Consider the following 17,212-nt stretch of genomic DNA (forward strand, 5'->3'; position numbering starts at 1 on the left):
ACAAGGCTGGGCAGGCACAATCAAAGGGAATTTACATCCGCGGGGAAAAAAAATAAACTACATTTTAAAAAATATATATTTTAAAGTTTTTTTTTAAAGATTAAAAATTTGATCAAAAAATATTTAAAAAAATATGTTGAAAAGTGCATTGAAAAAAACGTAACGGGGGAAAGGCCAAGGGCGGCCGCGCTGTGGGCAGGCGAGGCCCGGCGCTCCATGGACGCAGCCACATTACCACACCTGCTCCTGCTCGCGCTCGTTGCTGGTTCCGATCCCGGTCCCGTGGCTGTTCCCGGTGCCGGGCTCATTCCCGGTCCCGTTCCGGTTCCTTTTCCCGCTCCCGGTCCCGTTCCCGCCCCGCCGCTCCCTCACGGAAGCCGCACCCCTCACAGCGGCCGCTAGGGGGCGCCCCCGCTCCGGCCACGCCCCCCGAGCGCGCTGCGGGCCGAGCCCGCCGGCACCGACCAATCAGAGCCGGCGGCGCTGCCCGCGCGCTCCGAGCGGCCATTCACAAAGCGACGGGGGCATGAATGGAGCGGGTCACGTGGGCAGGCGCGTTCCCACGCCCCCTCCGCTGGGTTCCGGGATGGAGCGGGCACCGGGAGCGGGGTCGGGATCGGGATCGGGATCGGGGTCAGGTTCGGGATCGGGGTCGGGACCAGGACCGGTACCGGGGCGCTGGGCCGCCACCGCCTGCGTGGTGACCGGCGCTTCCCGCGGCTTCGGCCGCAGCCTGGCGCGGCTGCTGGCGCCGCAGCTCGGGCCCGGCTCGGCGCTGCTGCTGCTGGCGCGCTCCGCGGATGCGCTGGCCGAGCTGGCGACCGAACTGCGCGCCGGGGCCACGGGCAGTGCCACGGGCAGTGCCACCGGGAGCGGCCCCGGCGGCAGCGAGCTGCGGGTGCAGTGCGTGCCCGCTGACCTGGGCTGCGAGGAGGGGCTGCGGAGGGCGAGCGCTGCCCTGCGGGAGCTGCTGCAGGACGCGTCCTTCGGCCGCCTGCTCCTGGTCAACAACGCCGGTACGACACGGCTGTCCCCGCCTGTCCCCTCCCTGAGCCGCTGCCCTCCGCCCCCGGGGGCAGCCGGGTCAGCCCCGCGCGGTTCCGGCTGAGCCGGAGCTCGCTCCGGGCCTGGGGTGCCAGCAAGTACCCCAAAAGAGAAAAGGAGCTGCGGGGATTCCCCCTGTCCCGGTGGGGGTTCATTAAAGGAATTAATTGGGGTGGCGTCCCAAGGTTTCACTGTGCCAGTCGCCCTCCTGCACCTTCTCATCCCTCTGCTCCCCAAATCCAAACCTTCAGACAAACTTCCAGCCCCACCTCGTGGGTCCTTCCTTGTGCCTTTAATGCCTTCGGTGCCCTTTTACCCATAATGGCTGTAAACCACCCTGGGTTCCGTAGGGGCTCCAGGATCTGGGGCTGCACTGGCATAGGGCCCGTGGTGGCCCTTGGGGACATCGTGCTCCAGGCTGGGAACTGTTTGTGTTGGCACAGGGGTGGCAGGGCAGGTCCCTGTCCTCTGTCACTGCTGGGTCACTGTGACCCAAAATGGGCCGGGCTGGGCTCCTCAGGCTGCTGTGGGACCTGGCTGGGGCTGGGCCCCGAAGCTCTGGAAGCGTTGGGTGTGGAACGTGGCAGCCAGAGGTATCTACTGTGGGGTTGATCCCATCTGTAAGAACTCATTTTCCATCTTTCTGGAGGTGTCCCAGGCCAGGCTGGACACTGGAAGTGGACAGTCCCCACCCTGGGACAGGGGGAGGTGTCCCTGCCATGGCAGGGTGCTGACAGGACATCCTTTAAGATCCCACCCACCCCAAACCATCCCACATTTGCTCTTCCCAGGCTCCTTGGGAGACATCTCCAAATCCTTCCTGGACCTGACTGACCTGGAGGAGATCAACGCCTACTTCTCCTTCAACATCAGCTCTGCACTGTGCCTGACCTCCACGGCCCTGAGGGCCTTTGGGGCACGGCCTGGCTGCAGCAGGACCGTGGTGAACATCTCATCCCTGTGTGCCCAGGAGCCCTTCCCCAGCTGGGCCCTGTACTGCTCGGGGAAGGCTGCCAGGGATATGATGTTCCGTGTGCTGGCCCTGGAGGAGCCCGGGCTCCGTGTGCTCAACTATGCCCCAGGTGAGGAGAGCAGCTCCCTGCTGCCTGGCCACCTTCTCCTGCCTTTGGGATGGGCATTCCTGCAGCCCAGCCCTGCCCCTGCCCCTCCAGCCCCCAGCAGCAGAGGTGGGAGCCCAGTGCCCTGTGCTGGATGCAGCAGCTGCACCCAAAGGCCATCTGCCAGCTGGCTTTTCCATCAGGATGGTGGGATTCCAGCCTGGGTTGGGGGGAAAGCGACTTGAAAACCCATCCCATTCTCCCATCCCATTCTCCCATCCCATTCTCCCATCCCATTAACCCACCCCTGCCATGGCAGGGACACCTCCCACTGTCCCAGGTGGATCCAGCCTGGCCTTGGGCACTGCCAGGGATCCAGGGGCAGCCCCAGCAAATCTGGGAATTCCAGCCCAGCCCCTGCCCACCCTCCCAGCCAGCAATTCCTTGCCCAGATCCCAGCCCAATCTCCCCTTTCCCAGTGGCAGCCATTCCCTGGCTCCTGTCCCTCTGTCCCTTGTCCCCAGTCCCTCTCCAGCTCTCCTGGAGCCCCTCCAGGGCTCTGAGGACTCCCTGGATTTTTCCCTTCTCCAGGGGAGCATTCCCAGCTCTCCCAGCATGGCTCCAGAGGGAAAAACAAGCACCTGGACTTTCCTTTCTCCTGAAGTGATTTTTGGGGTGATTTTTCCTTTTCCCAGGGCCCCTGGACACGGACATGCAGCTCCTGGCCCGGACCAGGACCGGGGACCCTGGGCTGCGCCAGCACTTCCAGAGGCTGCAGGAGCAGGGGCAGCTCATCCAGAGCTCTGTGTCAGCCCAGAAGCTGCTCCAGCTCCTGCAGGAGGATTCCTTTCCCTCCGGAGCACACGTGGATTTCTTTGACATCTGAGCCCCTCCACCTTTGCCTGCCTGCTTTGCTTCCAGCTGAGCCTTTCCCTGGTGCCTCCAGCAGGACCTGTTCAAATCCTGGGATCTGGGAAGCTTTAAGGACATCTCTGTGTGCCATGTGGTGCCCTTTCCTGGCTCTGTGTGCCTTGTGGTGCCCTTTCCTGGCTCTGTGTGCCATGTGGTGCCCCTTTCTGACTCTGTGTGCCATGTGGTGCCCTTTCCTGGCTCTGTGTGCCATGTGGTGCCCCTGTCTGACTCTGTGTGCCTTGTGGGGCTGGGCAGCAGCTCCTGCTGCTGAGCCCTCGCTGGCAGGGCTGCAGTCCCTCACTCCCAGGGATTTGGGATTTGTCCCCATGGAATCACCCTGGAGGCTCAGAGTCAGGAGTTTGTGGGAGCCCAAGGCACAGGAGGGCTGTGCCAGCCCCACGGCAGCCCCAGCAGGAGCTGTGCCCCCGTGTGTGTCCCCTTTGTCCCCAAGGAGCCGTTCCTGGGCTGGGGGTGTCCCCTGTGGTGGTGTTTGAGGTGCCCAGGATGGGGTGAGAGATGAGAATTTGACTCCGTTTTCAGAAGGCTGATTTGTTATTTTAGGATATGATGTTAAAAGAAAATGATATTCTAAAGAAAAGAGAGACATCAGAAGGGTAGAAAGGAATGAAGAATAAAATCTTGTGGCTGACCAGAGAGTCCGACAGAGCTGGACTGGGATTGGCCATTAATTAAAACAATCCACATGGAACCGATCCCAGATGCCCCTGCTGGTGAGCAGCCTGCAGCCTACATTCCTGGCAATCGGATAATTCTTGTTCCCATTCCGTTTCTGAGGCCTCTCAGGAGGGAAATCCTGGCGCAGGGTTTGCAGCAGGAGCTGTGTCAGTGCCTGTCCCCGCAGCCCCGGCTCTGTCCCCGCTCCCGGGGCTCCTGCAGGGCTGGGCTGGATCCTGGTGAGGGAGCAGCGAAGCCTCTCCCGGTGCTTTTCCCACCAACACCAGGAACCACCAGGAGAGGGAGCAGCCTTGGAGGAATTGGGAATTTTGGGAGCCTGGTGGGGCCACCGGCTCACAGAAATGAGCAGAGACAGCCCTGAGTTCCTGCCCTGCTCCCCTCGCAGCTTGTGGGTCCAAGCCTTGCTTTGGGGCTTCAGCCCCTTCCTTTTGGCTACTTGTGGGGTTTTTTGGTCATTTTCCTTCAGATCCCAGCGGGCACAGCCACATAGAGACTTTTCTTCTGGAGAGCTGGTGCAGGGAAGTTGTTCAGAAGCCCTGAAATGTGCCCTGGAAATGCCCAGGGCCCCTCTGTGCCCCCTGCACCCCAACCCTGCAGTTCAGATTTTGTCCCCCAGGCTCTCAAGAATGAAAATTCTAAAATCATTAAAATCATGGAGCCTGTCTGCTCTGGGGTTTCTGCTGGCTCTGAGGGTGGGTGAGCTCCTGCCAGGGAGGGAGGAGCATCCTGGGTCAAGCAAGGCACCAGAATTCCCTCCTGGACTCCTGTCCTCCCCTCTCTGAGCCCTTTCATTAATTCTGTGTTCATTTAATCCTGCCAAGCTCCTAAATCCCCCCTCCCAGCCAGCCCTGCTGCTTTCAGCTTTCCTCCCTGCCTGGGACACTCATTAGCACAGATCCCTCTGCAGCTCCCAGCCCTGGCTCTGGCAATGTTGGGATTGGATTCCTGCTGGGGTTCATGGGGCTGGGAATCCTCCCTGCTGCTGAAATATCCCCCCCTCCTCACCTGCATCCCTGGGGCTTTTCCATTCCCTCTTGGGCAGGAATATTTTGGGGTCTGGCTCTCTGCATAAAATATAAAATAACCTCAGAGCTTCCCAAGATCCCAATTTTCCTGCCCTCTGGCTGTTCCCTGGCTCCTGTCCCTCTGTCCCTTGTCCCCAGTCCCTCTCCAGCTCTCCTGGAGCCCCTCCAGGCCCTGCCAGGGGCTCTGAGCTCTGCCTGGAGCCTTCCCTTCTCCAGGGGAACATTCCCAGCTCTCCCAGTCTGGCTCCAGAGCAGCTCCAGGATCTCCCCTGACCCTGCTGGGACAGGTCCATGTCCCCTGTGCTGGCCCTGGGTCATTTCCAGGTACCAATGTCCCCTGGGTGTCACCGTTCCTGGGTACCAGCATCCCCTGGGTGTTGGAACCCTGGGCACTGGGAATTCCAGACTGTCTGTGCTGCCAGGCTCTGACCCCAGGAGAGCACTGCACTGACCTGAGGGCATGGAGAAGCTTCCAGAATGGAATGACAGAACTGGGATTGTGGGGGTGGAGTTTGGATAGAAGTGTGTGACATCACAGGGTGGGAAACTCAGAGTTTGGGGTTTGGAATGCAGTGATGGATATGGAGCAAGATGGAGGTTTGGGGTGGAGGGTGATCCTTCTCCTTCTCCTTCTTTCTCCTTCTCCTTCTCCTTCTCCTTCTCCTTCTCCTTCTCCTTCTCCTTCTCCTTCTCCTTCTCCTCCTCCTCCTCCTCCTCCTCGGCTTTGGGGGATATTTTGTTATTGGTTGAGTCCCCATTGCAGGGCACAGGTCGTTGGGTATTGGGTTAAAAGTAAAAATACTTCTGGAGTCATTTGTTAATTGGGCAGTTTATCCTGAGAAGGCCCTGCAGAGATGGGGCTCCATTTTGGGTGTGAGAGTGAGGTGCTGCAGAGCTCGGGGTTTGTGAGACTGTGACAGAGATGAGAACTGACAAACCCTGAGTCTGAACAAGAAATTCCATCTCAAGCTTTTAATCCCGACCTTGGAAAAAGAAATTAGGGTCCCACACCTGTGTACCAACACCCACCAGGTACCAGCATCCCCTGGGTACAAAAATCACCTGGATGCCAACATCCACCAGGTACCAGCACTCCCAGGTGCCAGCACCCCGTGGGCATCACCATCCCCTGGTACCAACATCCTCCAGGTGCCTGCATCCCCTGGGTACCAAAATCCTCCAGGTACCTGCATCCCTGGGTACCAGCATCCTCCAGGTACCTGCATCCCTGGGTACCAACATTCTCCAGGTACCTGCATCCCCTGGGTACCAAAATCCTCCAGGTACCTGCATCCCTGGGTACCAGCATCCTCCAGGTACCTGCATCCCTGGGTACCAACATCCTCCAGGTACCTGCATCCCTGGGTACCAACATCCTCCAGGTGCCTGCATCCCTGGGTACCAACATCCTCCAGGTGCCTGCATCCCTGGGTACCAACATCCTCCAGGTACCTGCATCCCTGGGTACCAACATCCTCCAGGTACCTGCATCCCCTGGGTACCAACATCCTCCAGGTGCCTGCATCCCTGGGTACCAACATCCTCCAGGTACCTGCATCCCCTGGGTACCAACATCCTCCAGGTACCTGCATCCCTGGGTACCAACATCCTCCAGGTACCTGCATCCCTGGGTACCAACATCCCCCATGGATCAGCAATTTTGGGTACCAAGATCCCCTGGGTGCCTGCATCCCCTAGGTACCAGCATCTTTAGGTACCAAAATCCACTGTGTGCCAGCATCCCCTGGTACCAGCATTTTTGGGTACCAAAATCCCCTGGGTACCAGCATCCCCTGGGTGCCAGCATCTTTGTGTACCAACATCCCCTGGGTGCCAGCATCTTTGGGTACCAACATCCCCTGGGTACCAACATCCCCTGGGTGCCAGCATCCCCTGGGTGCCAGGGTTCTCTGGGTACCAGCATCCCCAGGGTTCTGGAGTTCCCGGGAGCCGGCCTGTGCCCGGTGGGTGCCGCGCGATGAGAAGCCAAAAGGCCAGGATCACTTTAACTTCCCTTTCCCGGCATTTCCAGTCACCAGCGGAGGGCGTCCCGAGACCGGGGAACAGAGCCCGGCCGGCTCCAGAGCCCGGGAATGCCTCTGGAAAAGCAGCGGGCTGCGGGGAGGGGATGGAGCGGGATTCCAGCCTCCTCCTGCCCCCACACCCGTCCCTTGGCATCATTTTTAATTGAATCCTCCTCCCGCCGCCGGGGGCTTTGCCAGAGGCTCGAGGAGGGGAAATGCAGAAGGGTGTTAAAAAATCAAGGAGTTTGGAGCTCTCCAGAGCTCTCCTAGTGCCCACAGCTCACCTGGGCAGGTGTGTCCCAATGGATCCGTGTGTCCCCTGGGAGCCACGGGATTTGGGCAACGCTGTGTCCTGGGCCAGGGGTGAGCCCTGCAGGGAGTGAGCCCAAAATGAGCTCTCCTGCATCTCCTTCTCCAAAATGAGCTCCCCTGCATCTCCTTCTCCTTCTCCAAAATGAGCTCTCCAACATCTTCTCCTTCTCCTTCTCCTTCTCCTTCTCCTTCTCCTTCTCCTTCTCCTTCTCCTTCTCCTTCTCCTTCTCCTTCTCCTTCTCCTTCTCCTTCTCCTTCTCCTTCTCCTTCTCCTTCTCCTCCACGGGTTTCGGTGGTTTTGTGTCATTGAATAAAAGAGTCAGGCCATGGGTGGTTGGTTATTGGGTTAAAAGTAGAAATAATTCAGGTGTCATTCCTTAGCTGGACAGTTTATCCTCAAAAGGCCTTGGAGAGAGAGAGATTCCTGCTGGGAACTGAGTGCAGCTCTCAAGCCCAAAAGCCCTCCAGCCCTGGGCTATCCCCCAGGCAGTTCTGATTCCCCCCAAACTCCACAGCTTCCCACCCTGCCTCCAGCAGCCAAACCCTGTGCAGGGCATTGTATCCCTTTTCCCTCTTTGCTCCCCTTTTCCTTCCCCCCGAGCAGTGCAGCAGGAGCTGTGCAGGTGCCTCCTCGGCTGAAATCCCTAAAATCGCCCCGGAGAGCCCCGAGCTGGCCTCGAGAGCAGCTTGGGGCAGGAGGGCAGGGCTCTGTGCCGTGCCCTGGGGTGACACCGCCCGCCCCAGCGGCCCTGGGTGATCGGGGGACCCCCCTGAGCCCCCTCCCCGAGCTGGGGACACACTGTGCCCTTTGTGCCCGTGCTGGGCTGGGCTGAGCCGGCTCAGGCAGGAGCCAAAGCCGGGGCTGGGTTTTGTTTCCCTGCCTGTGAGCAGGGCTGGGGGCCAGCGGCGCCTAAAGCCCCTAAATCCCCCCAAAATGAAACCCGGCTCACCCCTGACCTCCCAAAGCTGGGCAGCTGCCCCGGGTGGCTCTGGCTCGGCAGGGAGCTCCGATGCCCCTCCCGAGAGCTTTCCCGGCTCGGGGAGAGGCCAGCTCGCTTTCCCCGAGCCCAGAAATGCTGAGCTCAGCTTTTCCAGCCCCCAGTGCCCAGCCCGGGCTGCCTTTGCCCGGGGCCAAAGGTCCAGGACAGCTCCCCCTGCCAGGGGGGTGGCACTAAAGGACCTGAAACAGCACCAGTGCCCACAGCACTGTGCTCAAAGGGGAAAAAGGAAAGTTTATTTTCTGACCCCAACATTTATAGACTTCCAAAAGTGCCAGTGGACTGGAGGGTGACAGTGCCACCTCTCCAGTGACACTGGACAGCCCAGCAGCCCATCAGATTTCTCCTCCTCCATAAAAGAATGCCAAACACTGAGTTATTTACAGAAAGGGTGTGAGAAAGTTCCTTACAAGAAGGTCAACATCAGAAGGCTTAGAAAACCTTAAAAAATCAGGGTGACAGGGGACAGGGCTGGTGGTGCCCACACAGGGACCCCCACCCTGCAGGGCGCCGGGGATGCCCCTGCAGACACGTCCTCCATCCCAAGGCACGAGGCAGGAGCTGTTTGGGATGTCCTGGAGCTGTGCTGGGATGCGCAGGAGTGACCCTGAGTGCTGGAACAACAAACCCCTTCCTGCTGAGCTGGGTCCTCACAGAGATTCCTCCTGGGAGCTGGAGCCACTGCCTGTCCCTCTGTCCTGTCCCTCTGTCCATCCTCCTGTGAGCCATTTCCAGCCACGTCCCCTCCTCGTCCTCCTTCTGCCCCTCAGGTGAGAGCCCACCTGCAGAGCTGCCCCAGCCCTGAGCAGATCCCAAAGGAAAGGTGGGAATTGTGTCCCTGTGCCCCTCCCTCAGGTGAGAGCCCACCTGCAGAGCTGCCCCAGCCCTGGGCAGATCCCAAAGGAAAGGTGGGAATTGTGTCCCTGTGCCCTCCCTCAGGTGAGAGCCCACCTGCAGAGCTGCCCCAGCCCTGGGCCAACAGCAGGAGGACGTGGAGCTGCTGGAGAGAGCCCAGAGGAGGCCCCGGAGCTGCTGCAGGGCTGGAGCCCCTCTGCTCTGGAGCCAGGCTGGGAGAGCTGGGAATGCTCCCCTGGAGAAGGGAAGGCTCCAGGCAGAGCTCAGAGCCCCTGGCAGGGCCTGGAGGGGCTCCAGGAGAGCTGGAGAGGGACTGGGGACAAGGGACAGAGGGACAGGAGCCAGGGAATGGCTGCCACTGGGAAAGGGGAGATTGGGCTGGGATCTGGGCAAGGAATTGCTGTCTGGGAGGGTGGGCAGGGGCTGGGCTGGAATTCCCAGATTTGCTGTGGCTGCCCCTGGATCCCTGGGAATTCCCCAGGCCAGGTTGGACCCTGGGGCTTGGATCCACCTGGGATCATGGAATCATCCTCCTGCCCATGGATGGGGATGGGGTAGGAATGGGATTTAGGGTCCTTCCCAGCCCAGCCCAGCCCAGCCCATGGATTCTCTCAGCTCCTTCTCTCCCCACTGCCTCTCTCCAAGGGGATTTTTGGCCTTCCAGCATCTCCTGGTGTTCCCTGGCTGGGATCATTCCCTGGAATGACTCTCCTGCTCCATGGCACAGGAGCAGCTCCCTGCTGGGTTCCAGGAATGCAGGGAATGATCCCATCCCGAGGCTGCTGGAGCTCCAGGGATGCCCAGGGAGGGATGTTCCCTGCAGGGCCAGGAGCCGGATCTGAGACCCTCTGGGTTCCTTCCCACTGGGGCATTCCAGGATTCCTGGGTGGAATTCTTCCCATTGGGGCATTCCAGGATTCCTGGATGGAATTCTTCCCATTGGGGCATTCCAGGATTCCTGGGTGGAATTCTTCCCATTGGGGCATTCCAGGATTCCTGGATGGAATTCTTCCCATTGGAGCATTCCAGGATTCCTGGGTGGAATTCTTCCCACTGGAGCATTCCAGGATTCCTGGGTGGAATTCTTCCCACTGGAGCATTCCAGGATTCCTGTGTGGAATTTTTCCCATTGGGGCATTCCAGGATTCCTGTGTGGAATTTTTCCCATTGGGGCATTCCAGGATTCCTGGATGGAATTCTTCCCATTGGGGCATTCCAGGATTCCTGGGTGGAATTCTTCCCATTGGAGCATTCCAGGATTCCTGGGTGGAATATGGAATTCTTCCTCCACCTGGGACAGGGGGGGTGTCCCTGCCATGGAACAGGATGATCCTTGAGGTCCCCCCATCCCAGAGGCTTTGATGAGTCAGGGCCCCATTAATGAGTGACGAGGCCAGCGAGGAGCTGACAGATTAACCCAGGGCTGAGCAGGGAGCAGAGCTCTGGGCTGAGCTGTCCTGGCCTAGAGAACTTCCCTGCCTTAATGAGTAATTAGTTAGTTTGCTCTGGAGGTTAATGAGGAGGCGCTGTAGAAATGATCTGTGATTAATTAAACCACCTTGAGCTGTGCAGGCACAGCAGCTGAGCTGGGCTGGGGCTGAGCTGGGCCTAGGGCTGGATCCAAGCTGGGCCTAGGGCTGGATCCTGACTTTGGCATCGCTCCTGGAGCTGGTCTGGACCTGCCAAACCCACCAGGGGTTGGAGTGGGCCCTGCAGACCAGCAGCCACCCCCATCCCAGTGGGAAAACTGCAGAAATTGGTTTCCCTTGGTTGTTCTGTACATCACCCCAAAGCCAGACTCTGTCTTGCTCAGCCTGGTGCCTTTCAAACCTCCTCCCCTGAATTCTGGAATCCCAGAAGGGTTTGTGTTGGAATGGACCTTAAGGATCCTCCAGCCCAAGCCCCCTGCCCTGGGCAGCAATTTTTAAAACATCTCTCAATTACCCCATCTATAAATTAAAAAAACCAACCCAACACCAGGTGAGCCAGGCACAGGCAGCACACCTGCACTCCTCATCCTCCACCTGCCCTCAAAACCCTCCTGAGCACGGGATGATCCCAGAGAATTCCCGGCATTCCCATCCTGCTGGGATGCTGGCAGGCCCTGAAGGATCCTCAGCTCTGAGTTCGGACAGAAAAAGGGACCGAGCTCCCATCCCTCCTGTGCCGGTGCCTCAGCCCTTCCCGAGCACCGGACAATCCCGCGGGATGAATTCCTGTCATTCCCATCCTGCTGTGCTCCTGATTCCAGCGGGCTCGGGAAGATCCCAGCTCTGAGTTCAGACAGAAAGGGTGAGAAAACCATGCCCATCCCTCCTGCGCTGATAATCCCAGTGAATCCCTGGCATTCCCATCCTGTTGGAAGATCCCAGCTCCGAGTTCAGGCAGGAAGGGCGATCCCCCCGCGCTGCTCCCACCCCGAGCGGGATGCCTCGGTACCCGCAGCCCGTGGGCTCCCCGGTACCGGCAGCCCGTGTCCCTCCCAGGGCTCGCAGTCCGTGTCCCTCCCCGGGGCAGCCCGTGTCACTCCCCGATACCCGCAGCCCGTGTGGCTCCCCGGGACTCGGGCAGTCCTTGTCACTCCCTGGTACAGGCAGTCCGTGTCCCTCCCCGGTACCCGCTAGCCCGTGTCCCTCCCCGGGGCAGTCCTTGTCACCCGGTACCAGGAGCCCGTGTCCCTCCCCGGGGCTCGCAGCCCGTGCCGCAGTCCGTGTCCCTCCCCGGTACCCGCTAGCCTGTGTCCCTCCCCGGAGCAGTCCGTGTCACTCCCCGGGACAGTCCGTGTCCCTCGCCGGGACAGTCCGTGTCCCTCCCCGGTACCCGCTAGCCTGTGTCCCTCCCCGGAGCAGTCCGTGTCACTCCCCGGGACAGTCCGTGTCCCTCGCCGGGGCTCGCAGCCCGTGCCGCAGTCCGTGTCCCTTCCCGGGGCTCGCTCCCGGCGTTGCTCCCCGTGTCCCTCCCCTTGTGGCTCCCCGGGGACGCTCCGGCAGTGCGTGTCCCTCCCCGGTGCCCTGGGCCCGTGTGGCTCCCCGGTGCCCCGGGCCCGTGTGGCTCCCCGGTCCCCCGGGCCCGTGTGGCTCCCCGGTCCCCTGGGCCCGTGTGGCTCCCCGGTGCCCCGGGCCCGTGTGGCTCCCCGGTCCCCCGGGCCCGTGTGGCTCCCCGGTCCCCTGGGCCCGTGTGGCTCCCCGGTGCCCCGGGCCCGTGTGGCTCCCCGGTCCCCTGAGCCCGTGTGGCTCCCCGGTCCCCCGGGCCCGTGTGGCTCCCCGGTCCCCCGGGCCCGTGTGGCTCCCCGGTGCCCCGGGCCCGTGTGGCTCCCCGGTGCCCCGGGTCCGTGTGGCTCCCCGGTGCCCCGGGCCCGTGTGGCTCCCCGGTGCCCCGGGCCCGTGTGGCTCCCCGGTGCCCCTGAGCCCGTGCCTTTGCCGGGGCGGTGCCCGGGTTCGGAGCGGAGCGGGGCGGGCGGCGCGGTGCCGGGAGCCGCATTCACATTCCTGCCGCGAGCGCACTTGTCAGCCGAGCTGTCAGTGCCGCCGTAATGGGGCCACGGCGGTCACTCGTGTTGGGAGTAAACACAGCGGAATCTGAGAAAACAAGAGCAGAGCCCCGAGCTCCCGGCACGGCGGCAGAGCCCCGCCGCTCCCGGGGGCGGTGCCCGGGCTGCCCCCGCCGCCCGCCCCAGAAACCCCCGGCGGGGATGGGGGGCGCTGCCCGGGGGTACCCGACACCCCCGGAACGCGATCCGGAGATCAGAAGGGCTGGTTCGGGACGTGCAGGGGAGGATGGGGACATCCCGGGCCCGCAGCTGCTCGGGGACACGAGGCGGTTGAGCCGCAGCTCGGTGACTTCCAGCACAAACAGCCCCGGCCGCGGCCGGAGCGCTTGGTTCTGATTTTTGGAGCTTAAAAATGGAGTTTTGCACATCCCTGAGCCCGTTTGGAGTGAGGGTCCAGCCTCCCTGTCACCCCTCAGCATCCCACGGGAGCCCTGCGCTCCTCCTGCCACCTCCAGCGGTGTCACCAGCGCCGGAGGCGACACCTGGGCCGGGTGGGACGGAGCCGGCTCGGCAGCAGCACAGGGAGGGATCGGGGGTTCGTGGGGCCGCAGCCCGAGGAGGAGAAGAAGGAAGAGCAGCTCTGGGAGCCGTCATTGCCTCTTCTTCGTTTGGGAGCATTCCCCCAACTCCCAAAGCCTCCAACAAAGGGGCGGCCGCGCTGAAAAGCCGCGGCTTTGGGACAAAGGAGGGGATGGGGCGGCCGAGGGCAGAGCGGGCACAGCCCCGGCCGTGCCCCATCTCCTGCTCCATCCCTCACCCCCAAATCCACGCAAGGCTGCTCTCCCCACCCGCTTTATTCACAGCCGCAAACCCTAAAAAAGCTGCAAACGCCACCGAATATTTCCTGCGGGCGGGGAGGGGAGCGGGCAGTTTTTATCCTCCTCCAAACCCGACGCGAAATGTTGGGGTCACTCCTCCTTTGAAATCCCCCGCGGCCTTTCTTCCCATTAAACCAGCTCCCAGCTCAGAAGTTTCTTCCCCATCCTTCCCCCCCCCTCCCCGTTTTTTTGTTGTTTTGGGTTTTGTTTTTAATTTAATAATAAAGCATCTCAGATCTCGGAGCTGCAACTCATCTCACACCTAAGCGAGATTGCGTTTTGCACAAGCCTTTCAGCTGTTTTCTCAATCTCTCCTCTGTCTCATTCTCAATTCAGGCAGTTGCTATAGGTATGTTTTAATCCCCAGCATGGTAGATTTTAATTAGTCTTTGTACAGATGGCCAATTAACATTCATTACTTTTGCCTTGAGCGATTAATTATGAGTTTGGATAGAAGGGGAGATGCAGACAGGAAAGATGGGCAGGTGAATAAAAAAAGGGATTTTAATCAGAGTTTGGGAATTTTTTTTCTCCTTTCTGGTTTATATATATATATATATATATATATATATATGTACACACACGCACATGGAAAGAGGAGGGAAAAGAGGCGACACGGTGCGAGTCACATTCCCAGAGAGCCATTCCAGCCCCTCCGGCCGGGGATGCCGCAGGCTCTGGGGCCGCGGTGCAGCCAAAGCCCTCGCGGGGACGGAGCGAGCGAGGCGGGGAGCGCTGGAGTGACCCCGCTCCCTGTGCCCGGCCTGGGAATCCGCATCCCGAAGGATTTGGGTGCCTGGGCACTCAGCCTGTGCGGCTGGAGCGCTGCCAGGGCGGGGACAGCCGGGGCAGCGGTGACACAGAGCCGGCTCCTCCGGGGCGCAGCCGCGGCTCCGTGCGCAGGACGGGCCCCGCGATTGTCCCCTCCCGAGCCCCGGTGACACGTCGCTAATTCTTCCTAATTGATTTTTCACGCCGGTGGGAGGGAGACGGTGACATCCAACAAGAGAGCCCTGATGTCGCGGCTTTCTGCGGCATGAAAGGGGCCGGCGTCTCCCCCCGAGCCCGGATGCCTCCGCCGGGGCTGGGTAGCCATGGTAGCCATGGGCCAGCCTCTGCCGGGCCAGCCGCCGTGCGGGACCAGGGCTGGCCTGGGAGAGCAGAGAAGGGAAACTGCGAGGGGAGAGCAGGAAGGGGGAAAAACAGCAAAGGGAGAGCAGCAAGGGGAGAGCAGCAAATGGAATAAAAACAGCATGGGAAAAGCAGAAAAGGGGAAAGAGCAAGGGGAGAGCCGGAAAGGGAAAACTGCAAGGGGAGAGAGGCAAAGGGAGAGCAGCAAAGGAACAAAAACAGCAAGGGAAAAGCAGCAAAGGGGAAAGAGCAAGGGGAGAGCAGCAAAGGGAGAGAGGCGAAGGGAGAGCAGCGGAGGGAGAGCAGCAAGGGGAAAAAAAACGGTAAGGGGAAAACAGCAAAGGGAGAGCAGGAAAGGGAAAACTGCAAGGGGAAAGAGGGCAAGGGAGAGCAGCAAGGGGAGAGCAGCAGAGGGAGAGCAGCAAAGCCCCTGGGGCCGCTCGGTGCCCTCTGCCTGGCACGGGGGCCGTGCCACATTCCCGCTGTCCCGTGCCACATTCCCGCTGTCCCATGCCCGCGGCTGGTTTGGGGGGCTGCGAGGGGCTGATCCTGCTGGCTCCCGTGGGAAACGGGGACTGTGGAAGGATGTTGGGGACTGGATCCATCCCGCAGGGCTCCCGGGGCTCGCCCCGGAGCTGGGCTCGCTCTTTGGCACGTTCGGGGCTTGGCCCCTGCCCGCTCGGGGTCTGCTCCTCCCGCGGGAGCTTTCCCGGGATGGGAGCTCGGGAGGAGCAGCAGGGACCGGAGCCCTCCGGGCACAGAGGGATGTGGCTGCTGTGACCCGGGCACGTGGCGGGCCTGGGGGAGGTGTCACCTGCACCCTGCTGTGGCCTGTGGGTGGCTGTGTCACCTGCACCCTGCCGTGGCCTGTGGGTGGCTGTGTCACCTGTGTCCCAGCGTGTTCCCTGGCTGTCTGTGTCACCTGGATCCCAAAACATTCCCTGGGTGTCTGTGTCACCTGGATCCTGGCACAATCCCTAGTGGCTGTGTCACCTGTGTCCCAGAGCATTCCCTGGGTGCCTCCCCACCCTGACAGTGCCCCTGAGGGTCCCCCACTGACCCAGCTGACCCCACCGCAGAGCTCTGGGCAGGGCTGGGTGCCCTGGAGCCCCAAACCCACGCTGGGCACCCCCAGGAGCTCTGCTGGTGCCACCACCCCCTCCAGGAGCTGCGCCCCGGCTCTGCCACCGCCGGGAGCAGCGTGGCCTGGCCAGGCTGTCCCCTCCAGCCCTGCTTCCAGGTGACACTCAGGTGGGACAGCCAGCAGCCAGCAGAAGGGCACCCAAAGCCCTCCGAGCAGCTCGGGGCTCCCTCCCAGCTGGGGCAGAGTTTGGGGGAGCCCGGGGGGCTCGGGGGGCTCGGGCGGCTCGGTGCCCACCTGCAGAGCCGTGGCAGGGTATGGCCCTCTGCAAGAGTGTGCCATGGAAATGTGCACATTTCCTAAAAGCAATATGGAACAGCTAAATATACTGCTCACAAATCTGTTTACACTAATAATGGCTGGGAGCCTGCCATCCATATGACTGCACCGAGCCATCCATTCAACAGAAATTCGCTGCAAATCCCTCGCAGGAGGAAGAAACTCACGGCGCTTCTTATTTCAGTTTTTTCCTCCTTGTTTTTTTTTAAATTTTTTTCCCCCTGCTTGTCGGAGAAGGGGGAGCGGGGATGGACCCACAAACGTGGTGGGATAAACTCCCAAGCACGGTGGGATCCACCCCCAGACACGGCCCCGCTCTGCCCACCCCTCAGCCCCTCTCCCGGGATGGGGACACTCAGCACAGGCGATTTCCCAGCGCAGCTCCGAGCTCCGGAGCTGCCTCCAGGGCTAAATGAACACAATATTTACCCATTTCCCACCCAACTGAAGGGTCCGAGGCAGCATTTTGGCGCCGGGCTCTTTCCCATTTTTGAAAAAAGGGGAAAAAAAAAAAAAAAGAAAAAGAAAAAGAGGGAAAAAAGCCCCTCCGGAATTGGCAGCTCGTGGTGTATTAATGGAAAAGCTGCAGACTTGGCTCCCGCTCACCTCCCCAACATAATGTTAAATGGCAGCAAGGCACTATAGCAGTCATTTACATATGGTGCTTATAGACGCCAAACTTATTAACACAATAAAACTGCTGCGCCAGGAGCTTTCCTGCCTATTTTTCTCCTGGAGAATGTCAGTGTTGGAAGCACCTATCCGCCTCGTATGGAAACACCCGGGGCTGCCTTTCATATGGCACCGGCAAAATAAATAAATGACTCAGCCAGGGGCCCCCTCCGACCACTCCCCGAGGGAGGAGGGAGGGGAATCCGCGGGCTCGGGGCTCTGGGGGCGGGGGAGATCACGGGAATCCACCAGGATCCAGCAGAACCCCCTGGAAAAGCTCATTTCCTCCTGCTCGGGGGCAGCTCCACGCCAGGATTGACTTTCACCCCCACCCTGAGGTGTCGCTGAGGTGTCCCCAGAGCGGGACGGGACAGCCTGAGCCAAGTCTGGGTGGGTTTCCCTGGGTGCCAAGGAAAAGCAGCCCCAGAGTTTCCAGAGAAGGCGCCCAGGTGCTCCCAGCAGGGGAGTTCTCCGTGTGGAGAGCAGGGAAATTCCCAGCAGGGACACGGGGACATGGCAGTGACACAGGGCATGGCAGGGCCAAACAACAATGGCAATGACACGGGACATGGCAGTGACACAGGGCATGGCAGTGACACAGGGACATGGCAGTAACACAGGGCATGGCAGGGCCACAGGGCATGGCAGTGACACAGGGACATGGCAGTGACACTGGGACATGGCAGTGCCACCCAGG

At 60.8% G+C, this 17,212-nt stretch overlaps 1 protein-coding gene across 1 annotated transcript; it reads left to right on the forward strand.

The window, feature by feature from the left end:
• The first annotated feature begins 586 nt into the window (after nucleotides 1–586).
• Nucleotides 587–4,806, forward strand: SPR (sepiapterin reductase). The gene is made up of 3 exons (XM_050974059.1): nucleotides 587–1,016; nucleotides 1,836–2,126; nucleotides 2,798–4,806. Exons 1-3 carry the CDS (start codon nucleotides 587–589, stop codon nucleotides 2,986–2,988), a joined length of 912 nt encoding a protein of 303 aa, XP_050830016.1. The 3' UTR covers nucleotides 2,989–4,806.
• Nucleotides 4,807–17,212: the final 12,406 nt, after the last annotated feature.

This window comes from Serinus canaria, chromosome 4 (assembly GCF_022539315.1).
Source record: "Serinus canaria isolate serCan28SL12 chromosome 4, serCan2020, whole genome shotgun sequence".
Lineage (NCBI taxonomy): Eukaryota > Metazoa > Chordata > Aves > Passeriformes > Fringillidae > Serinus > Serinus canaria.

Excerpts from the sequence above, each read along its gene's own strand:
- SPR (XM_050974059.1), top strand. The coding sequence starts at position 587 with ATGGAGCGGGCACCGGGAGCGGGGTCGGGATCGGGATCGGGATCGGGG. Across the intron at positions 1,017-1,835 it reads GCTCCTGGTCAACAACGCCG|GCTCCTTGGGAGACATCTCC; the intron begins GTACGACACGGC and ends TGCTCTTCCCAG. Across the intron at positions 2,127-2,797 it reads TGTGCTCAACTATGCCCCAG|GGCCCCTGGACACGGACATG; the intron begins GTGAGGAGAGCA and ends TCCTTTTCCCAG.